At 35.3% G+C, this 23293-nt stretch overlaps 1 protein-coding gene across 1 annotated transcript in view; it reads left to right on the forward strand.

Moving 5' to 3' along the window:
- LOC107195151 (protein tramtrack, beta isoform-like) overlaps nucleotides 1-23293 on the forward strand; it is a 51449-nt gene that overhangs the window by 23831 nt on the left and 4325 nt on the right. Inside the window, exons 3-4 of the mRNA XM_015584938.1 lie at nucleotides 9501-9892; nucleotides 22576-22845. Of these exons, the coding sequence (XP_015440424.1) occupies nucleotides 9501-9892; nucleotides 22576-22845 (662 nt within the window). The remainder of the gene's footprint in view (nucleotides 1-9500; nucleotides 9893-22575; nucleotides 22846-23293) is intronic.

Here is a 23293-nt window from a genome sequence, read left to right on the forward strand (position 1 = left end):
GCGTAGCCACCGCTAGCGCGGGAACTCGGCTGGCAAACTCGCGCTCTGATTGGTCGCGGTTTTTCGTTAATATCTCGTAAACGAAGCCTCAGTTTAAATTTTTGCTAAGGAAAAAGTTGTTCCAATTCACCCCCCGAGTGCCACATTTCCGGGTCGGAGGACATTTTTGGGACACTCTGTATATGTAAATGAATAGTAAGTAATGAGATACAAATTGTCATTTAATAAAAGATCAGAATAAAGGTAATACATAATCCTTTCCGTCTCCGTAGCTAAATATCATCACAGTATAAGTATAACCAGTAGCGTCACTCCGTATCGGTTCCTTTGATGTGGTGTCCGACGGTCACGTGTTACGTCGCCATGTTCTGGGGAGGCGAACCGCCAATATTTAAATTGTTAGAAAAAAAGCGGCTGCAGACAATAATTTTCATACTATGTAAATAATGGCAATTTATATTTTCTTAAATATATATTGCAAATTTGTAAATATAACATTAAAGAAATGAAAGTAATCATACAAAAGAAAGTGAAAAATGAAATTAATAAGCAATGATATTAAATGTATATCGCATTATAATGTATTATTTTTGTATTTATAGTAAACAGGTAAAATTCATAATTTTGATTTTATTTATAAACAAATTGATATACATTTTCATTATTTATAACTGAAGTGTGTATAACATGTCAAATTACAGTATAATTACTTGACCAATGATTCCAAGTTTTTTATCCTTTTCGTAAATGAATAAAATTTTTCATATTTTATAATATGTTTTTAAAAATTGATAATAATGATAGGTATAGAATAATTGTAACATTTTCAATTAAAAATTTTCAATTTAGTATGGAAAGCAGTAATTTATTTTCGTTTTTCATGCATATCATTGTTAATCTATTTGATGTACTTAGTCCACATGGAAAATATTAATTTATTTTTGTCTTGTTATTATGAACTATAGAATTATAGTATTATGGACTCGTAGCTAACTTATTTTCCATAGAAGCTTGTGTTGATTATTTTGACAGCAAGTCACTTATAGACATTATTAATTATAAAATAAAACTCTTTGTATTGACATTTTCAGCAATGTTATAACGATTACAAAACAACAAAAAGTATTCATTTTTTTACCTTTTTTATTTATCTTTAACATATGTAACATATTTAACTTTAAACATATGTTATAAACGAAACATAAATGGTTAGTTGAAATAAAAAATAAATTCTCAAATAAATGAACATTAATTCTCGTAAGTTAGTTATGGGTCAAAATTATAATCTTTTTGTTTCTTTTCTGTGTCTTAAAACGTCTATTAGCAAATTTTAATGCAAAATAGAGGCGAACTTTCGCATATAATGCGATGAAATATGCATATTACATAAACATGTTTTTGCAAAATTTCTACATGGGCGAGGACAAGGAACTTTTTAAAGCTGAATTTTCTATATAGGTTACAAATATTTGATTGGGTACGCATAAACTGTTTGTTGCTCAATTTCGGCTAATTTCCGCCATGTTGTGGGTAGGCGATTTAGCGCATAGCATTTCTTGGACACGATTTTCCTAGAGTGACGCTACTGGTTACACATATACATATATTGTCATATCAGGCCCCGAGCCGATGACGTCCGACTTTTGTCGAGCCGATCCGAAGTCGGGCTGCCCCGGCTGCCCGCCCGTGCTCAGAGCCTGAGTCGAGACTCGAGATCCCGAAACTTTCATGATTCCGATGACATCTCCACCGTGAGGAAGAGTTATAAAGTTTTTATAATGTTATTTAGTAAGCTATATTTATCTCAACCATTAATGAGAATAAATTCCCAGCATTTTCACTATTTATAAATAAGATGTGAATATAGAGATAAACAGAAACAAAAAATTATAGTATAATAAAGTAAGCACTAAGTTCTTTCATATCATTTTAAAATTAAGTCAAATATCCGTTGTTGTTAATATATGTCTCGAATAAATTATTTAATACATTGATTTGTCCATCAAATTAGCTTATACACACCCGCTATAGCGCATACTGTGAAATTTTAAAAAATTTGAAATTGTAAAATCTATTCTTAGCTAGCGGGCCGTACAAAAAAGAGGCGTCGGGCCGTAGTTTGCCGACTCCTGCTTTAGACCATACAATTTTAATATTAATCATATCCAGATAAATTGAAATTTGGTATTGAAAAATTGAATATTCGATATGTTTTTTTAACAGCGCTACTTACCGGTAATCCTCATGGTAATCATTTTATTGTAATATTTGTTGCGAATTATGGGACTATTTACAGCAACTTGACATTTACGATACCATTTTTTCTATTTACCATTTCTAAATTCAGTTTAATATCATTTTAAAGGAACGTAGATTGAAAGATACTTTAGTGTCAGACAGCGGGGTCGCGTGCTATAATAGGTAAAAGGGGACGGTAGGCCGTGAATCTGCTCTTCAAAATAGTTTGTAATTCTCGGGAACTTCATATAGAGTACAATAACATGCTTATTCGTTAAGATTTGAACGTAACATGCGGTTTCTGCAGGATTACATAAACGATCGTTAATGACACTAATTTTGTAAGTTGAATTAAAAATTTTAATTATATTAATTAATTTCAAATGTAGATCTTATATTTAAAGTTTCGATAAACGTTTGTGATACATGTACCTCGTATAAATATGTATGACAATGTTTTACTACGTTAATAATAATAAAGTCATTATTACATATTACCCTTTCAAAAATATGCATGCAGTGATGGTCAAATGAAAGTTTACAATGCATATTAATTATATTGTATTAATATATAAATATCATTTTTACGCAACTAGTCTTCCTGGTAAAATTTTAGACAAAAAAAAATTAATAAGCAAAAATATTATGAACATTGTACACAACGCGTAATTTTTGACATATAGTCCTATATATTGCAAAATCTTCTCTGCAAAAATCATACTTATTTTCTTTAGAACTTTCCTTTTTCAACCTTTCTGCGCTGTTCAGGTGAATCGGACCCGAAGACAATATTTGATTCTTAATTATATTTTTTATTATAGAAATTTGTAAATTAATGTGACACCAAGAGCTTACACATACATGGTGATTCACCTAAAGACACCGCCTCAATTACTCGTAAATCATTCGCTCTATGAAAAAATATTTTACACAAAAATTGCATGGTACATATTAGGTGGGACATACAATGCAATAATATGTTTTTCACTATGTTACATTTTTATCAAGATATGGTCACCTTCAGTTTTTTTAATGGAATGCCTAACATTTCATCCCGAATTTCAATAAAATGTCAAATACTGCATAATAAAGTATTGTATCGTGTAGTGTTTAAAGTGAACAGTTTTTGAATTATCAGTAAGTAGTTTCTTAACATGTTAGTGACATTCTTCCGATGAAAATAAGATCATACATGATATAATTTGGATGATGTTAATATTAATAAAGAAATATGATCCAAATTATGTCATGTTTGGTCTGATTTTAATTGGAAGAATCTCACCAAAATGTTAAGAAACTTTGTATGTACTTACTGAAAATTCAGAAAGACTTTAGACCTATGTATTTTTGCACACTAACTTTTTTGTACAGTGTTACGAGCCCAGGCCGTAGCAACGCGAGAGGCCAGGGAGTGTAAGTTTTCCAAGGAATATGGTATCAGTTTGTTAGAAAGCTTCGCGTACGAATCTGACGCGAAGCCAGAAACCTGATGCGAAATCAGGAAACTGTTAGGAAATGTTAGTTGGTGCATCGTAACTTTTCAATTAATAATTAATACAACTCGAACGGTAAAGCTGTATTGTTGTGGGAATGGTCGACCTGATATTATTTTTAACTAGAGGAAACTAGTATATCGATAATACTAATGAATTCTGGATTGTGTTATGGGTTCACAATTAACTTCACAGATTTGTAAAATGAAACCGTATATTAACTAATCAGTCTTTGGTTACAAATGTGTTGTGTAGCGTTACCGTGGTAAAATGCGTGTGAAATAATAAGAAAATAATAAATATTACCGAATAAACGTGTGCTCGGTGTTAATGCACTGGCGATGCGGTGGTTGAGAGTGGACTTTACAGAATAATGCCAAGTAATAATTCTAGCCGGATTACAGACAAAGTCTTCACGGTTTACTACAAGGTTAACTGGATTCGAAAGGGAACTTTGGTCCGATCTCACTAACGTAATGACCAACTCACAAGAACATGACGCGACGTGACTCTAAAAACGACGGTACTGTTCTGATCCCCAGAGGGTTGAAATCAACGGGTTTATATAGGCCTAAAAATTGGTGGGGATTCTATGAAATTTCCATATAAGGAAATCTTCGACGGTTGAGGTTCGTCTGTTCGTCACGCTTCCTAGTTTTGTAGTCACCACGCCCTGGGAACGGGGTTCTACTCCCCCGCTTACTTGGGAGATAACGACACGTAAGGGTGTTTCCTTTGCCGGGTGCGAGCTCGGAAACCACTAGAACGAGAGATATGAGAGAAAATTGTTCATACGTAACAATAGTATTTGATAGTTTATTGAAATTCAGATAGAAATATTAAGCATTCCATTTAAAACACTGAAAGTGACCGTCATATCTTGATAAAAATGTAACATAGTAAAAAACATATTCTTGCATTATATGCCCCCCTTTTAGTTTAGTTTAGTTTATCCTCGCTTCTCCCGGGGGAGGGGAAGTGCGATTTCCCCCCAAGGCCGCAGCTGTGGCTCAAAACGCCGGTAGCTTTCACACAGCCCTGCAATAGGACTGCAGTGAGCATTACCCGGGGAGACTGTTTCCCCCGGCTTTCCAACCCGACCAACTTTTTTAGGCCCGGGCCACATGGAGGCGAGGAAGTACTCGCGCGGGGGGCGGAGAGTCACTAGGATCGTCCCATCCCTACCAGAGAAATTAGCTAAGGGAGTATGGTCGTCGGGGCAACCGATCCTTCGTCTCCAAAGTGAGTACCGGCTCACTCTTCGCTTCACCCACAGACCGAGTCTGTACCAGGGGTGGAATCATCGTGCTTGCGTACGTTCCATCCTCGAGAGAGAGCTGTGTCGCCTATTTCAACCCCCTAGTGAGTTACCTGAATAATTCAGGAGCCCCCCCATATGCCCCCCTTAGATTAGATTAGATTGTAGCTCAACGTCTCCCAGGAGAGGGGAAGTGCGATTTCCCCCCCAAGGCCCAGCTGTGGCTTCTAGCGCCTGTAGCTTTCACACAGCCCCCGCCACAATAGCCGGGACTGCGGTGGGCGTTACCCGGGGATGCAATTTCCCCCGGCTTTCCAACCCGACCAACTTTTTTAGGCCCGGGCCACATGGAGGCGAGGAAGTACTCGCCCGGGGGGCGGAGAGTCACTAGGATCGTCCCTTCCCTACCTGAATAATTAGCTATGGAGTATGTCGTCGGGGCAACCGATCCTTCGTCTCCAAAGTGAGTACCGGCTCACTCTTTGCTTCACCCACAGACCGAGTCTGTACCAGGGGTGGAATCATCGTGCTTGCGTACGTTCCATCATCGAGAGAGAGCTGTGTCGCCTGTTTCAACCCCCTATTGCTCTACCTACCTATGTCCCGAATAGTTCAGGAGCCCCCCCTCCTCTGGTACCCCTCACAAATCTACCACCCCCCCTGAAGGACAGGGAGGGAGTCCCGGGACTCCAACAGAGATACATGGGGAGGCCGTTCTAGCCGACCTCAAGGAGAGACGTGGTCGGGTTCGGCGATCACCTCCCCTGGGAGCCGCAGTGGACCATAAATGAATCCACCGCCAGTATGAAGCTAGTCTAAAATTATAGCTGGGTATGTGAATTTAATAGAATGGAAAACGAGGTAGAGTAGATCGCGCCCTCCCCCCACCCTAGAGTCTGCAAGGAACGCGACGCGAGACGATAGCCCACCGGACTTCGCCGAAATTTCTCCGAAGAGGAAATATCAGGTTCATCAGGGACCACCGCTCGCGTTCTGGGTCTCTAGTCACCCCTCCCTAATGGTCGACGCTCTCTCCCTCCGGCGTACCACGGATCGTTGCAGCGTGTGCCAAACGCCCTATATATATGCCCCCCTTAGTACCATGTAACTTTTGTTTGAAATATTTTTTCATAGCAGTAAACCAGCTTGTATATTATAATCTAGCGATTGTCAAATATGTTTCCTTAAATCAAATTTTAAATCAGGCCAAATTTAATTCAAGGAATAGCAATGTAATAGTTTATCAAACAATGTACGAGGGTTAAACTATCTTCTGGCCTGCACTTTATGTGTATTACGATATAAAGATTTAATTTTTTAAATTTAATAAAAAATGTAACGTACATAAGATAGAAATTGTCTAATAATATACAGAATGAGTCAATAAGAACTACTATCTAAAATAACTCATTGCCTATTTGTATCAAAAAACGTTTTAATGAATTATATAGCATTTACTTATTATATAGCATGACAATATATTTACGTTTAGGGCCGGTTCTGGCGGAGGGAGAACACGTGCCCTACACATGGGCGGCCAATTTAGGGGGGCGGCCCGAGGCCGCCCTCGCGACCTCAATGTTTACATGGTTGTCGCAAAATTTGTATGTTTCATAATTATTTGGCACGATTTGTTTCCAATGACAGATATTGTTAGTAAAATACTTCAGAATCCAACAATAAACTCAACAACATATAATCAGAATTTTCTATAACTCTATGTACAGGGTGATCCATACAACTTGCATACCTTAAGCAACTTCTAAAGTATGAATTGTATGAAACATTTTTTTATACAAAAGTTACATGGCTTGGAAGGATACAGTATTTAGTGCATATAATTTTTTTGTGGGTAGTGACGTTTCGGAGATTTTAAGATCAAATTCGTTATTTTAAAGGGAATGCTATATGTATTTTTTATGCCAAAATATCGATGAGTGTTGATTTCTGAGTAAAAAAGTATTGACCTTTATTAACTCTAAACCTAATAATTAACGAATAATTTCACTCCGTTTCTTGAAAATGTTCTGTGGGTAATATCAAGTTGGAGATTCAATATCAACAAAGATTTTCGTGTGGTGACTACGTTTAGTTACATTAAAACATCCGCTAACTCGAAGCGATTTACAAAGTCTCTCAAACATCCATCGACATGGCTGATTTCGTTTAGGATAAATTTCGGCATACATAGCTATGGGTAGCTCTTGTTGCAATTTTGCGGCACTCACCATAAACGAAAAGCATAACCAATTTTTCACTATTATTAAATTTCATTTTTGCTTTCCTTTTACTGAGGTAATCACGTACAAACACTGATGATAACTTTAATACTGAAATACGGACAGAATAGGCGATTGCCATGATGCAGAATCTGTCAGCGCAGCCGCGTAATAGGATTAGGTTTGGTGGAATAAGTAACCATGGTTGAAGGTTGAATAATACTTATTTTAGTTTATTGTAACGATACGTAAGCACGCGGCGAAATCAAGTAAAACAGGTGAGCGTGAAGAAAGAACCACGCGCTTGGCGGTGCACGAGAAGCTTACGTAGAAAAATGTTACCAACTTTACAACATATACCAGAGTTGGTAATTCTTACGTCTAGGATTAATACAATAACCAGTAACGAACTATTCCAACCGAATCTGCAGTGTTGATAAACATTGTCACGTAAACACCGCGGTCTCACGGAAATCTTTGCTCCAACTTAATATTACGCACAGTACATTTTCAAGAAACGTGGTGAAATTATTCGCTAATTATTGGGTTTAGAGCTAATAAATGTCAGTACTTGTTTACTCAGAACTCAACGCGCTTCGATATTTTGGCATAAAAATTCTTTTATTTTCACATTCCATTTAGAATAACGTATTTGACTTCGGAACCTCCGAAACGCCTCCATATACAAAAAAGTTATATGCTCTACTTAATGTATCCCTCCGGACAATGCAACTTTTGTATAAAAAGTTTTTTCATACAATGCATACTTAGAAGTTATATAAGGTGTACAAGTTGCGTGCACCATCCTGTATAAAAAGGTGTTATGAGCCGACGGCTAAAGGCCCTCTTCGTCGTAGCCGAGGTAAGGTAGTGTTAGGAGCGGACGAACCAATGCTTATTTCATCTCTGGGAGCCGTTGAAACGACGGAATGTCGCGGACGAACCGATGTATATTTCACTACCGGAAACCGCTTCAATGAGTAAACTTTGGCTTCGTAACTTTGTAATTAAGAATACAGCAGAATTGAATTGAATTCTATGTTTATAGAATAAGTAATACAAATATATTCTAAATCAGTCGTAGCACGTTACAAATATTTAAGTTGCAAGTGTCGCGGGAACTAATTCCTTCCCTGATAATCACGCACCAAGACAGAGTGCGGGGTCACGTTAAAGTAATGCCTAACACAGTTAACAGTAAGTTTACGTACTGTTTGGTTATGAATGCTTGAAGGGGATTACCTCGATCTTGCTTGTCAGAAACTCTATACTGATGCTTTGACTTTTAATAGCAACTGTATTCTTAAGAGGTTCTGGGGTACATGCCGCGTGGTCCAACACAGTCCTCTTACCAGAAAACATCCCTACCTTCCACACTCCGTGGCCAGATTCTCCAACAACAATGTCCTTATTCTTAAGGCAACGCAACGTCGGGCAGCTTGCCATCTCAAACTTTCCCTCATCTGATTCTCATAAATAAACCTACGATGGCCGATAACTGAAGGACCCCACCCGGCCCGCCGCCGTCATGTGACATCAGAAATACTTGAATCAGAATACTTGAATTTTTTCAAGATAAGTGCATCTTTTTTTAATACATTCATTCTATAGGCCGTCGAATTTGCCCGTCTATTGAAATCAACGTGGTATCGAAAAAAAAAGATGAATTGGCCTTGATAAAACTCAGGGTCATCTTAATATCTAAAAAAGAAATATGATATAAAAAATTAAATTGTATCGATCCGATGCATTCTTAATGCTACATTATTCATTAAAACGTTCTCTGATACAATCAATAGGTGACGAGTTATTTTACACAATAGTTCTTATTGACTCAACCTTCTTATATACAGGGTGTAACAAAAATGTTGTCCCACCTGGAAATGGGGCACTCGGGAGGAGAATTGGAACAAGTTTTTCCTTAGCAACAATGTAATCCGAGGCTTCGTTACTGAGATATTAACGAAAAACCGCGACCAATCAGAGCGCGAGTTTGCCAGCCAGGTTTCCGCGGTAGCGTTGGGTACAAATCACAGCACGTAGCCACTGTTAGAGCGGGAACTCGGCTGGCAAACTCGCGCTCTGATTGGTCGAGGTTTTTCGTTAATATCTCGATAACGCAGCCTCGTATTACATTGTTGCTAAGGAAAAACTTGTTCCAATTCTCCTCCCGAGTGCCCCATTTCCAGGTGGGACAACATTTTTGTTACACCCTGTATATATGTGTGTAGTGCGTACGAAATGAATACTGCATGTTCATCGTATACTAATACAAGAAGTTGTGCATTGCAGGCGTTGCAGTCGAAGAAATGGAATGTCTTCTAGACTTTATGTATCGGGGTTCCATCGATGTTGCCGAGGAACATTTACCCTCCCTAATAAAGACCGCCACGGATCTCGAGGTTCGTGGTCTCTCGGGTGACCACAGGAATCAAGAAAACAATCGGAGCCCCTACACAAGGGTCGAGACGCGAATGCAACGGTGTCACATAGAGACGAGGGTTCACACGACCGAGTACATGAAGGAACCGTCCGTGATTCCATTTCTGCCGAAACAGTCTTCCGTGGAATCGTTGGAGGATCACATCAAAGTCGAGGAAATTGAAGTGGAGGACGATCCGATGGTGATCGACGGACACGAGGATACTTTCGACGAACCTTTACGTTCGTCGGATACACAAATCGTACGTATCAATGAATTAAACGAAGAAAATTCTAACTGTCTAGTTCCTAGATGTGTAGTATTCTTCGGTGATTACTAGTCTGCGAATGTTTATGCAACTTCACGACATTGGAATTATCTTATAAACGTAAAATTTAAAAAGTGAAATTTATTTCCTGTACTAGATGTCTTCATTTTTCAAAAAAATTTACTTAATCAATCTATGTACGTTTCACGGGCCCAAAAGATACAAATTTATTATAATATAAAGGAAATTCAACCTAGGAATCAACAAATATTCTTTTAAGTCCTAACTCCGAAACTTTGAATGTTTTTTTTCTTAATGGTTGTATCTCCAAATACCTACTAACAACAATTCAAAATTTGTATTGATAAATAAGATAAAATTTTGGTAAATATCGTAATAAATAGCTATTCAGTACATGGTATTATAGTGTGTTTGATTATTTCACTACTTGCCTGCTTCTATAATGTTAAACTTCGTAAACTTTGAACTCAGTTTTCGCAGTTTAGAAACTAGTGGAAATAGAACACTTAAGAACTAGAGCGATGATATATTGATAATAATGTACAAAAGTCATTACATTTTAGTAAAGTCTTTATTTTGTTGCATTTTACATGTTACAATTTGCTATAAATGCATAAACATCCGCAGTCTAGTGATTACTAATAGCCTCTGTGGGTCATTAGATTCTATCCACAAATAACGCGAAAGGTTGTCAGTCCCTCATAAATTTGTGTTTTGCTCGAAGCCGAGCCTCTACTTAGCTTCTGTTTACTCCGTTTTGATTGGTTCCAAAGGCGGACTCCCTCAATGGTGGAAATAACGTGGTTTCTTGTTGTCGCATTCATCGAGGAATCACTGTACTTGATAGGATATAAATGTAAATTTCTTTAAATACATAAAGTATACCCTTTTTTATAATTCGAGAATACGCAGAGTAGCTTCACCCTGTAACTCTCAATGTTGCATCGGTGCAACACTCATTTTAAGAGTGCGTTAAATTCTGTCACTGGTTAATATCTACATTTTCTTAGCACGGACCCGCTGAGACTGATGTGAAGTAGAATTGAATGTTTTCCGTTGAAATAAATAAAAAAAGAAATGAAAAATATAGATCAGTTTAATATCGATATTATCGATTTCAAAATAATAAGATACAACATATACATCAGTCTTGTAATTCTGAAGTAACGATTTAAGGCTCTGGGCGTTAAAAGGTTAAATTGTATTTAAAGGGCCGATGAAGGCTCGAGTTTGCGAGTATTTTAAGTGAACAGCATTCTAATTCACCAATATACAGTGGACCCCCATATAACACAAATTCGTATAACAAGACGAAAAAATGGTGACAGTGCACGTATAACACGGTAAAACAGACTCGTATAACACTGTAGATAAGTTTACATTTTCACACTCTGATTACAACTGTCACATGAAATTCCTTTAATATTTATTTTACATTTTTTATAGTAACCCCCACATCTTTTGTACAATACATATGTATTGTATTTCCATATGCATACTAGGGTGCCAGTTATTTATTTACTAAAAAAAAAATTCAAATTTGCGGTGGAACCCCGTCCCTAATTTTGTTCCTTTTGATTGAATATTTCGCTACACCAAATTTCAGCTTATTCGGTTAATATTATCCCGTGGCGACAACACCTGGAAATTAAAAGAAAATTACCTTTTCAAATTTTTATTGAACGATTTATCTTGTGACTTGATAAGAAACAAAAAATAATACATACAGAATGATTTGATACACAAGCAAAATTTTGAAAATAAAATTTACTGAAATATTCTAAAATTGCAAGTTTAACTTAAAGTTACATATCGAATGATGCTTTTAGTACATCTAATGTAGTGTTGTAGTATCTACGACGGTAATCTTGAACAGTCTGCAATAGAAATGAAACAGTATAATATAAAGTAATACACGTATCATATTAAAGAAAAATAATACAAGTTTTATACTTTCGATAAAAATTGTTCTTAGTCTTCGTCTTTCATGATCTTATCATTAAATTCTGTTATAAGCTTAATTCCTCGCTCGGCCGTGTCGGTCACAATTTTGAACTCCTTCATCCTGCTTTGCACCCCTAGGTATTCATTTGAGTCAATCCACTCTTTGAAATTCGTTTTAAAAATGTGTATTGGAATATTGAACCTAGAGAATAATGTTATCGTCGTTGTCTTTTAACAAATCCTCAACATCCTCTTTCCTTAATATCAATTTTTTACTTATTTCATTTTCACCATCTTTTTGTGTTTCACTTTCCTTTACAATTTTTTCTGCTATCTTTAACTTAGTTTCGTGTTTTATGCGATTATCGAATAGGGAAAATGCCACGCACTCTTCATTTAAGTAATAAAGGTGGTTCATAAATTTGTTAATAGCTACATCTTTATTAACTTTTCTATAACTTCGAAGTTTTCTTAAAAATCTTATTCCATTAAGAGGAGCTTTATCAGCTCTTGGAAAAGAAAATCAACTGCTGGCATATCATTTGACTAAAATTCAAAAAGAGATTTCTCTTCCTGGGCAGTTAATTTAAATTCACGACGAAATAAGTATATTTTTAAATTATAAATAGATTTAGCCATCCATCTTGCCAAGTGGAAAGCACCTGTTTTGCGAAACTTTGTTCCTCCAGGTGGAGTTCCGCCCAAGAAAACTTATGAATTAGCAGTATTTATTGAATACTTATGAAGTACCACATTTGTACTTCTCCTCATTTGTTGATAGCTTTTTTAGAGGCAACTTCAGTGATATTAAGGAAAGAGAATGTTAACGATTTTTTAAAAGACAACGACGATGACATTTTAATAAAATTAATACAACAACATTCAATAACATTATTTTCTAGGTTCGATATTCCAATACACATTTTTAAAACGAATTTCAAAGAGTGGATTGACTCTAGTGTTGTATAAAGCTCGTGTCTTTGAAGCTACAAAGCTTAGCCTTAAAGACTGAGTCTTTAAGGCTACAATCATATGAAGCTCGAGGCTCAAGGCTCGAGCTCTAAGGCTCGAGTCGTCGAGGCTCGAGGCTCGAGTTTCAAGGCTTTGAGTAGTCGAGGCTCGAGCCTCGAAGCTCGAGGATTTTATGTTTAACACGTTCACTGCTGAGCGTGTTTCTGCTGGTTTTGTCTTCAGCGCCAAAGAGTGATTGCCCATTAGAATCATATAATAATATATTACACAATATGATTATATGTATTGTGCAAACTTATCATGCGTGGTACATTAATCTTGCTGCCGGTCATCTATGACTCCCACGGCGTAAGAGTAGGTTTCCAGTCGATCAGATAATACTATATTTTGAACATTACAGACAAATTTTTAGCAATGTTTCATTTCGTCTACTATTCAATGGTTATTTTGTTTCATTTTTCATTTCCCTTTCTTGGTATCAATCTCTCATGTGTTTGCAGTCATCGCTGTATTTTTTAAAAACTGTATAAAGTATAATATTATAGATTTAGTGTAAATTCCATTATTTAACACTTAAGGGTTCTAGAGGGTTGAACTTTAAAGCTTCAGATTTAATGTGGAATAACACAGCGACGATTGGCAAAAATTAAGTTTTTTATATATATACTTTCAAAGTATAATTTTTCGAAAATATTCTACCAGAATATTAAGTCGAATATCACGTGAATAACGAAAAAAATGTCCCAACTTTGATCAATGAACCGTGAACAAATTGAGAAATTATTTTGTTCGACGCGTAACATCCTATGACTCGTATATCTTGCTCAAGTATACATAGGTATTTTGTAATAAAAGAAAATTTAACGTATTGTCCAAAATATATATTTGATCACCCTATTAATAATAGTTTAATGAGGTTTGGGTGTTGCAGAACTAATTTATAAAAACCACGCTTTTCTGGACGTTTTTGAATTATTCCCCCTTGAATCTTTAAAAGCTTGAGATTCGTGTAATATTAGAGTTAAAAACTGAAAATTTTTACTCTAATATTACACGCTTCGAACATTCAAGGTCTGTACATTACTTCACTACATACAATTTATACGACTCGAGCCTTCAAGCTTAAAGGCTCGAGCGTTAAAGACTCGAGCTTTCACGACTCAAGCTTCGAACCTTGAGGGTTCGAGCCTTTAGGGTTTGAACCGCGACTCGAGCTGTTAAAGCTCAAGACTCGAGGCTCATTTTAACAACACTAATTGACTCAAATGAATACCTAGGGGTGCAAAGCAGGATGAAGGAGTTCAAAATTGTGACCGACACGGCCGAGCGAGGAATTAAGCTTATAACAGAATTTAATGATAAGATCATGAAAGACGAAGACTAAAAACAATTTTTATCGAAAGTATAAAATTTGTATTATTTTTCTTTAATATGACATGTTAGGTACGTGTATTACTTTATATTATATTGTCTTATTTCTATCGCAGACTGTTCAAGATTACCGTCGTAGATACTACAACACTACATTAGATGTACTAAAAGCACCATTCGATATGTAACTTTAAGTTAAACTTGAAATTTTTGAATACTTTAGTATATTTTATTTTTTTAATTTTGCTTGTGTATCAAATCATTCTGCATGTATTATTTTTTGTTTCTTATCAAGTCACAAGATAAATCCGTCAATAAAAATTTGAAAAGGTAATTTTCTTTTAATTTCCAGCTGTTGTCGCCACGGGATAATATTAACCGAATATGCTGAAATTTGGTGTATCGAAATATTAAATCAAAAGGAACAAAACTAGGGGGGGTCTCCTTTAAAAATCAATAGTCGAAAAATAGCTGGCACCCTAATGCATACATCATCCATGTACCTATACATATATAGCCTATGCAAATCGTATAACACCTAACATATCCTCCGTGCAATAGGGGGTCTACTGTATATTGTGAAAGAAGTAAAACATTACAGACATGAGTAGTAATCGGCCATTTATTTCCTAACAATCTAATAGATATAGTTTAACCGACCGAGATAGGGACCATAATGACTGTACGTAGGGGCTCACGTGAGCTACGCATACACTCGAATAAAATTCAATTGAAAAAGCTTAGTAGTTTAGGTGGTGCTTTTTTTCCCGAACTTCTCTCTTCTACAATTCACCTGGTCGATCAAACAATTACTCATAATTTTCAAGTATTATTAGACTCTCGAATATTTTACGTTTGTTCTAGAGACTTTATTCTCATATACAATAAGCATCTGAATGGATTGGAATAAAACATGTTTACAGGCAGAATGTTTTTTCACTATTCATGGCATATAATAGTGGGTAAAAGTTGTCTTCTGTAATGGTATTCAGGCTGTCAAAATCTGAGCTGTAAGCCACTGAAAAATTGTTACCTATTTGTATCAATTTTATGAATTTTTCATGACTTTTTCAGTAATTTGCAGTACTTTTTGTTTCAACCTGATGATTCATCGTACTATGTAACAATAATTTTGATTGAAAGGGATTTGGAAGCAGATTAATAAAAAACTATCATTTCACGAGATTTCTTTATTTTCTTATTTATATTACGAATATCATTATCTTATATACTCTTTATGTAACTATACTTAAGCTTTTTTTTTAATTTTAAAATAAAAAATTAAAACTGCAAAGCCCTTGCGGCGCTTCAAATATTTTTTTAACAGAAACTAGCTTTTGCAGACATAATCTGCGACGCTAAAGGCAAATATTTTTCACTATTAGAAAATAGTCACACAATTTTGATTATTTCGTTTTACTCTAATGTATACTTATGCAAATACCTAATAACTGCTCTATAAAGTAAAATTACCAATCATACTTGTAAAGTAGGTTTCAAAGCATAGATAGAAATTATCAGGTTATTATTTACGTAGTATTATTTTAAATAACATAAGAATAATAATTGCCATTTAACTTTGTCTAAGGCATTAACCATTTCCAATGGTCAATCGTTTGTATTTTACGAACGAATTTATAATTCCTTCGTTTTTCGATTATTATTAACCGTTTACTCTGAATCGAGAACTTGGTAAAATTATAAATTATATTTTATTTAGATTAGTATTAGATTAAGAAAATGTTGTAAGCAGATGTAGAAATAGTTGCCAATTAACCAACATTTAATATTTATCTCTATCTTTTTGGGTTTGATGAAAGAAAGTTCCTTCAAGTTGTACATCTAATAATCACTTTTTAACAATTGCTGGCATTTATTAAACCGATTAGTGTAAATACCAATTCTGACAGTCAAGTTCTACTTTAAATACTCGACATAACTATGTGTCTTCGATTTACTTTCACCTGAAAAATGCAGTTTTGTTTGATTTTCCTATTCCTCCTGCTACATAGTGTTGGTTAAAACTGGTCTAAAATAGGTCTCGAGTAATATAAGGGCGTCTCAGCTAACTTGATCAACCTTGAATAATGACTTAACGGTACAGTTTATGAAAATTTTGAGGCATGGAACGTAAATGGCCTCTAGGGACACATCTTATAAGGTATGTACTTTTTTGTGGATGGAGTCATTTCAGAGATTTAAATGTTTTTTGTACCATACATGGATAAAGTATCAAATTCTGAGTAAAAATGTAGTGATCTTCATACGTCCTAAACCTAATAGTTAACGAGATATTTAACAAATACTGTATTGAAATCGCTGTATTGAAGTTGAGGGGCATCAGTTCGAATATCTACTTATAGCTTCCAGATAGTAAGTACAGTGGACTTTGACTATATTGCCATGGTCGGGGCTGTAGGGGAGTAAAATGGTAATGAGTTGAGAGCTCCCTCCGTATCAAGTTCTGCCGTTGCAGCCTCGGCCTCGGCACCTGCGCAGAAGCTGAATCGTGCTCGTGCGTCGGCGTACACTGCATTGTGCGAGAGCAAATTTGTGCCCGCGAAAGTACGAAAATACATTTGAAGGGGAAGTACCTCGCGTGGCAATATGGTTAGTGTCCATTAGAGACCCTTTAATCAGAGTCACGAAATCACGTCTAAGTTAGATCGGTGAACGCCATTTTTAATCAAAGGTGTTATAAATGGCGGTATAGTGACGGTATATACAACGTTGCTTTATAGCATTACATAATTGCTATTTTAGAAAAATTACTGCACGAAATTGTATCAATTCATTGTAGAAAGACTATATTATGAAAGATTGAAAATTACGTTATACACTTAAATTCTAATTCAATGACACTGATGATTATAGCAATTAGCAATTGAATTAGTTGAAAAGTTTGAATTATCTGTATAGTTCAAGTACAGCACAATTCAGCTAGTGTATTTTATTTTATTTCTGAATAAAATTTTTTTTAATAAGTCGCATTAGTTAATTGCCGTTACTTTTTCCTTTCATATAGTAAGCAATATTAGGTTAAGTAGGTACATGCTCTATTTTTTATATATGTTCGAACTATGAGAAAAATATAACACAGATGATTATTTCTGTGCAGATGTCACGAATTTATGAATAATATCATATTCATTGATAATAATAATTTTTTCTGATTGCAAGCTTTACGTGCATCTTACCTTTGTCTCACCGTCTATATGTATTGTCAATATTAATAAAGGATGCGATGAAAGGGAATACATGAGTGAGAAATGCGACAGGTCCGATGAATAAATAACAAAAATAGTACAAGGAATATAAATATTACGTCTTTATTTTTTTTATATGAGCATTGCCATAGTATTACTATCAAAATACCTTTTTGGCTTATGTATTTTTTACACGCAAATACTTACACCTACAAAAATTGTAAACCTACGAAATATATTCATTTTTGAATTATGGCAATTTGGTATAATTATTATTATATGGCTTTCTATGACAAGTTCGTACAACTTCGTGTATAACATCCAGTCATTTTTTAAAAATATCAATTACTATACTGTCATTTATAACATCTTTGCCTAAAAATGGCGGCACCAATCAAAATCGGGAACGAGATATCGTGAATCTGATTAGAGGGTCTCTAATGTCCACTGTACATATTAAAACTTATTTTGTAAATATCTCGTTAACTATTAGGTTTAGGACGTATGAAGGTCAACACATTTGTACTCGAAATTGAATAATACTCTATTGATCTATGGTATAAAAAATAATTGTTAAAGGAAATGAAGGTGACCCTGAAATCTTTGAAATGCCTTCGTCCACAAAAAAAGCACGTACCTTATAAGGTGTGCCCCTTGATGTCATTTAAGTTCCACGTTTAAAAATTTTCATAAAATTACCGTTAAGTGATTATTCGAGGTGATCCAGTTAGCTGAGAACCCTGCGTAGTGGCAGAAAAGACCGAAATATGGGTGAAATAGATCCATTACGTTATTAGAAGGTGTTCGTTACTCTGTAACAGTGTAAAGAAAGTAATTGGCTGAAGACTGTTGTACGCCGTATAGCGTACTATACACGGTGTAAATAATCTATTTAAGGTTTCTGAAAGAAGATAAGAAACGAAATTATTTACTTACAATTAGAGCATGTGGCAATGTACTTTATCTTATCTCACTATCATCATTCGCACATAAGATTTGTAGAATTCATGGGAATGATTGAAATGATCCTATTGCACATTGACTTCAGAACTTTTTAAAATATTAAAAGTAAAATGCAATTATAACAAAATATTTTTACTTTAAAAAAACACAGGTTTGTTCACATAAAATCATCGTATGTATTTACAAATAATTATATAGGCCAACATATTTTTCATATTTCAACAGAGCAACATAATTTCTAAAAATGTTTAAAAACGTTAAAAATTATTTTTTGACTTATGAATTTCTTTTTCTGTACAAATTAAATCATTCGATTGAGATTTGTACAGAACTACCAAAAAGTGTATGATCACGCGTCATCTAAAATAAAAGTAAGATTAGTGGAAAGAAGGTGATAGAGTCCAAAAAAGTTTTTGAAATTTACTTTGTTAAAAGCTCTAGGATATTTACAGAAAAACAGATACTATGGTCACTTGGTTTCGATCCTTTCATAAGGTTTCAAACTAATTTTTAATTTTATACTTTGAAGTTCCAAAAATATCAAACTTTGCAATGCATTATTAAATTATGGTTAATTTTTATTTAACTACGAATTAATGCTCATTACAAGAGTAAATGTAAAATATACCCTTCTATGTTAAATCGTATCTACACTTTTCTTTTCATTGATCATTAAGAAACAGTTAGAATTCATGAGACACCGCATAGTTCAGTTTCTTCAAAAAAAAAGGAACACGAAAGCGTCGACTTAATCTGGGTGGCTTCTGTCGTTCGTTTTACGTCTCCTCTTCTACCTCGTCTAATAATTAATCAAGACCAAGGAAACAAAAAGAAACACGAGAACGCTTCACTCTCCTTTGATCACTGGAGCAACGAGTTCTCGAGAAGTTCTCGAGTCGTAAGATTTAGTTAAACTAAAAGAAATTATTCCGGTATGTTCGTGACATGTATAGACTAATGAAGTTTGTGCAAAAAGTTCGGGGCATCCTAATTTAAATAGTACAGCTTCCGTCAACATTAATTTTTCCCCTGCAAGAACTTATACGTAGAGTATACTGAGAATAGCATCCAATGGTTTCGATTCCATTGCTAGTTTATGAATAAATTTGCAATAATTACACTGTGTACGTTTATGCATTCACGGCATCTTCGAATTCGTAATTTGTAATAAATAATAATTTTCCTGAAGTTTAATATCATTTACGTGTTATTAATATATGTATGATACTAAAACCCTTATCGCAGGAAATAAAATTTTTCGACTTTTGATTTTCATACAATAATGTCGAAAATTGTAAATTTGCGTAAACATACGTAGTTTAGCAATAATATTCAGTAAAATAAACATACGTTATCACGAAACATTAAACATTATAGCGAAAAATTATTATGATCAAAGAGAATAAACTATGGTAGTAAAAATTATTCTTGTACTGGATATGAAAATGTATTCGTTACTAGTAGTAACAGAAGTAGAACGATAGAGTTACCTGTATTTATGTAACATGTTGCTGTAAATATATATATGTTTATTTATCAGCAAATGAGAAGGAAGTGGTCAATTATTTCTAGACCTTGAAGAAAGTTGCTGATCACTGTTATATTTATTTCTTTTGTTGAAGAAGTTAGAAACGTTTTCATAATACATATTCGTAAATTTACTTACACTGTCTTTTGCATTTCTGACATTTCAATTAATATTATATTGTTCTACGTATAACAAACAGATAGATATATGCTTCATTTTGTTAATATTTCGTTAGTGTTGCGAATAAAGATTGCCAAGTAAAATAAACGTTACAAGAAGTGGGTGGAGTGTAGCAGCCCACTTCGCAAAAGTGCCGATCGGGAACGGAATTGAGCACACGTGGTCATGAATAGCGAGGATGTAAGGTTAGGTTTGAACTTTCGTACGCACTTACATAACGGTCACTTTATTTCCCTTTACGGTTCGTCCGATTAACAAAACAGTGGCCTCGTGAAGGCTTAGTACTAGCCTGTGGAGGTTATAACAGTATACGCGGCGCGTGCACACGTGTTTCTTTCGCGCCAGCACAAACGAGAAAGAAAGTGTACGAGTGTGGCTTGCTCGCCAACACCGCGAAAAGAAAAGAAAACGGGTTAATACTTGCTCGCCAGCACAAACGAGAAGTAACCCCGAACATGCGTGGCCAACTCGCCAGCACAAACGAGTAGCTAAAGCACGCGTGGCTTATTCGACGGCACGACCGAGGAGCAGACACACGTCCGTCCAGTTCGATAGCCCGTACGAGGAGAAGGAAGTGTGGTATAACTTGCTCGCCAGCACAAACGAGTAGCTAAAGCACGCGTGGCTTATTCGACGGCACGACCGAGGAGCAGACACACGTCCGTCCAGTTCGATAGCCCGTACGAGAAGAAGGAAGTTCGCACAATTCGGCAAAAGCATGGCGGTTGGGGAGCGGAAGACGGTGCGCGACACCACGCGCGAATCCATTACACCTGTCAGCCATCGACAGTTAGCCGATTAGGCTTGTTTCGCATAGATGGTGTGACACGCGTCAGCACGCGCTACGACGCGATCCGCTCGCGCCGTGGAACGGGAACCGTCATCCTCTCCCCCGTCGAAACTTCTACAGAATCCCGAACAGTTAGACTATAATAGACTGCAGATATTCTTTCTTGTATATACAACATTATTTTCTATCTTGAATATGTAAATGAATAATTACTGGAATGATTATGTTCATCCACCCGGCTGAATATTTTCTGCCAGGTGTAATGTATGTGTGCGTACACTACCAGTCAAAATAACAGAACCAGTTCTCTCAATTAATGCAGGAAAATATTCTTTTATAAAGATCTAATCAAACTAATATGTACCAATATAATTATACTGCGATGAAATGATAGCTTTAATGTCGTAAATAGTTATAATGATATTATAATAACTTAAACAAAAATTTTTAACTTCTTAAAGGAGCAGGTTTTTTTAGAAGCCGCAGATAACACATTTTTTGATACTCCCGTATAATTCTACTTCTCTACACAACGATTTGTTTACACGTAATCGTAAAAAGTATGTTTCCAGCGGCGACCTTTGAAGAGGCTGTTTCTGAACCTCTTCAAACCGGCTTTCAGCAAAAACAAAAAAATACGTGTTCAATAGTTTTTAATGCTCTACAAGTTCATCTCAATTTGAACGAAAAAAAAAATGTTCGTTCTGGGAATGTTTCCTTGTTAGTTCACATGAACAGTTTATACGAAGACTCCGTAAGACTCATTAAAGCGTTGTGTAATAATGTTTAGCTCAAACTTCGTTTTATACCAAAAAGCGTTTGATTACCTCTTGCCAGACTTCTCAAAATTGCATAGAGCGTGATCACTTTCCACGCTTGATTTATTAAAACTACTCCTGTTTTTTATTACTTATATATTCAGTAGTTAATTTTAATGTGATTTGTAGAAAAAGCATAGTTTCAATATACATATGTGTCTGCAAATTTTGAATGAAGTCAAATGAAAATTGTTTCGTAAAAAGATCGTTCATTTCATTCTGCAGCCATTTTGTAGTTTCATCGAATCACTTCCACAGTCGAACGGTTGAAAAGAAATATGAATAGATTTGACATAGATAATAAATGTAAAAAAAATTAAATACAATAATAGTGTCACTAATTGAACCTGATAAGTGTATACAAAAGTAATGGCTGCGGTATTTAAGGTGGTATGGTGGTTTCATTTTATATTCTCGATAAAGAATTCAACTTTCGCTAGAAACACGACAAAAAGTTGGAGAAAAGAAATTGAATCATTTCGAATAATAGAAACCGTAATAATTGTTGAATATTAGCACTTCAACAACGTGGCACGCTAATCGGCGTCCTGTGTGAAATGACCATATCGCGATATGTGAACGTTGCATACGCTTTGGCTCTCGCAAAAAAGGACTTTTTTTAATCAGTGGATATAGAATTTGCGCTTCACAAAAAAAATGAAAAAGGAGAATATTAATTTGAAGGACACAACAATTTAAAGAAAACGATCAATCGTTTCCCTCATTTCCTGAAAATGTCACCAACAACAGATCGCTGTTTATAATAAAAGCGCCCCGTCGAAAAGTGTTAATGGAGATTTTCACCAGCGAAACGACGAACGTTTGCATACATCAAATATTTAGTCAATGTGTTTAACAGTTTAAATTTGTTCTACATTTTTCAGAGACGTATGCCGCCACCTATGTACAAACGAGAAACAAGATTCAAAGGTCAGAAAAGAGTATCTGTTGGACGACCTACGAGGAACACCGAAACTTTGGAGTACAGATCGAAGGAACGTCTAGTGCTGAAGGAAGACCCTGCAAGGGATGAAAGCTATGAGGATTCGTCAAATACAATTAAATGTGAACCCAATTTTAACAATGGATCTAGTGACCCCACTGTACCAGACATACAGATGAACGACGACTTACAGGAACGAGATGAGAGTCTGGTACGAAAAGATAATCGCAATTGAAATTGCTTTTTCATTTAAGTTCATTTACATTTTATTAGTCGTTTGTTAAAACCGCTTTTATGCCACTTGGATCATATTGAAACAGTTGAATTCTGAGAAAGGAAGACATTTTGATGTTGGAATGTGTCTAGATCGAACAGTTTCTACATTAATTATAATATTTGATTTAAATAGATATTAAACCTGTTTTTATTCCTTGTGATGAATACATTGATAGAATTATTGGATGTGTAGAATATATGTATACGAGTAATTTATGAGTTGAAATATATAAGGTAAAATTTTTGTCAAAATTTGATTATTGAACAAATTATTTTCAAGAGACTGTCTCATAGGCTGGAGCTGAATTTACTAAAAATTCTAATTTGATCGAAATATGCGTGGAATTGGATGCGATATGAATGGCATCAAGGGGCACATCTTA

The sequence above is a fragment of the Dufourea novaeangliae genome, unplaced genomic scaffold (assembly GCF_001272555.1).
Source record: "Dufourea novaeangliae isolate 0120121106 unplaced genomic scaffold, ASM127255v1 scaffold59, whole genome shotgun sequence".
In the NCBI taxonomy this organism is placed as follows: Eukaryota; Metazoa; Arthropoda; class Insecta; order Hymenoptera; family Halictidae; genus Dufourea; species Dufourea novaeangliae.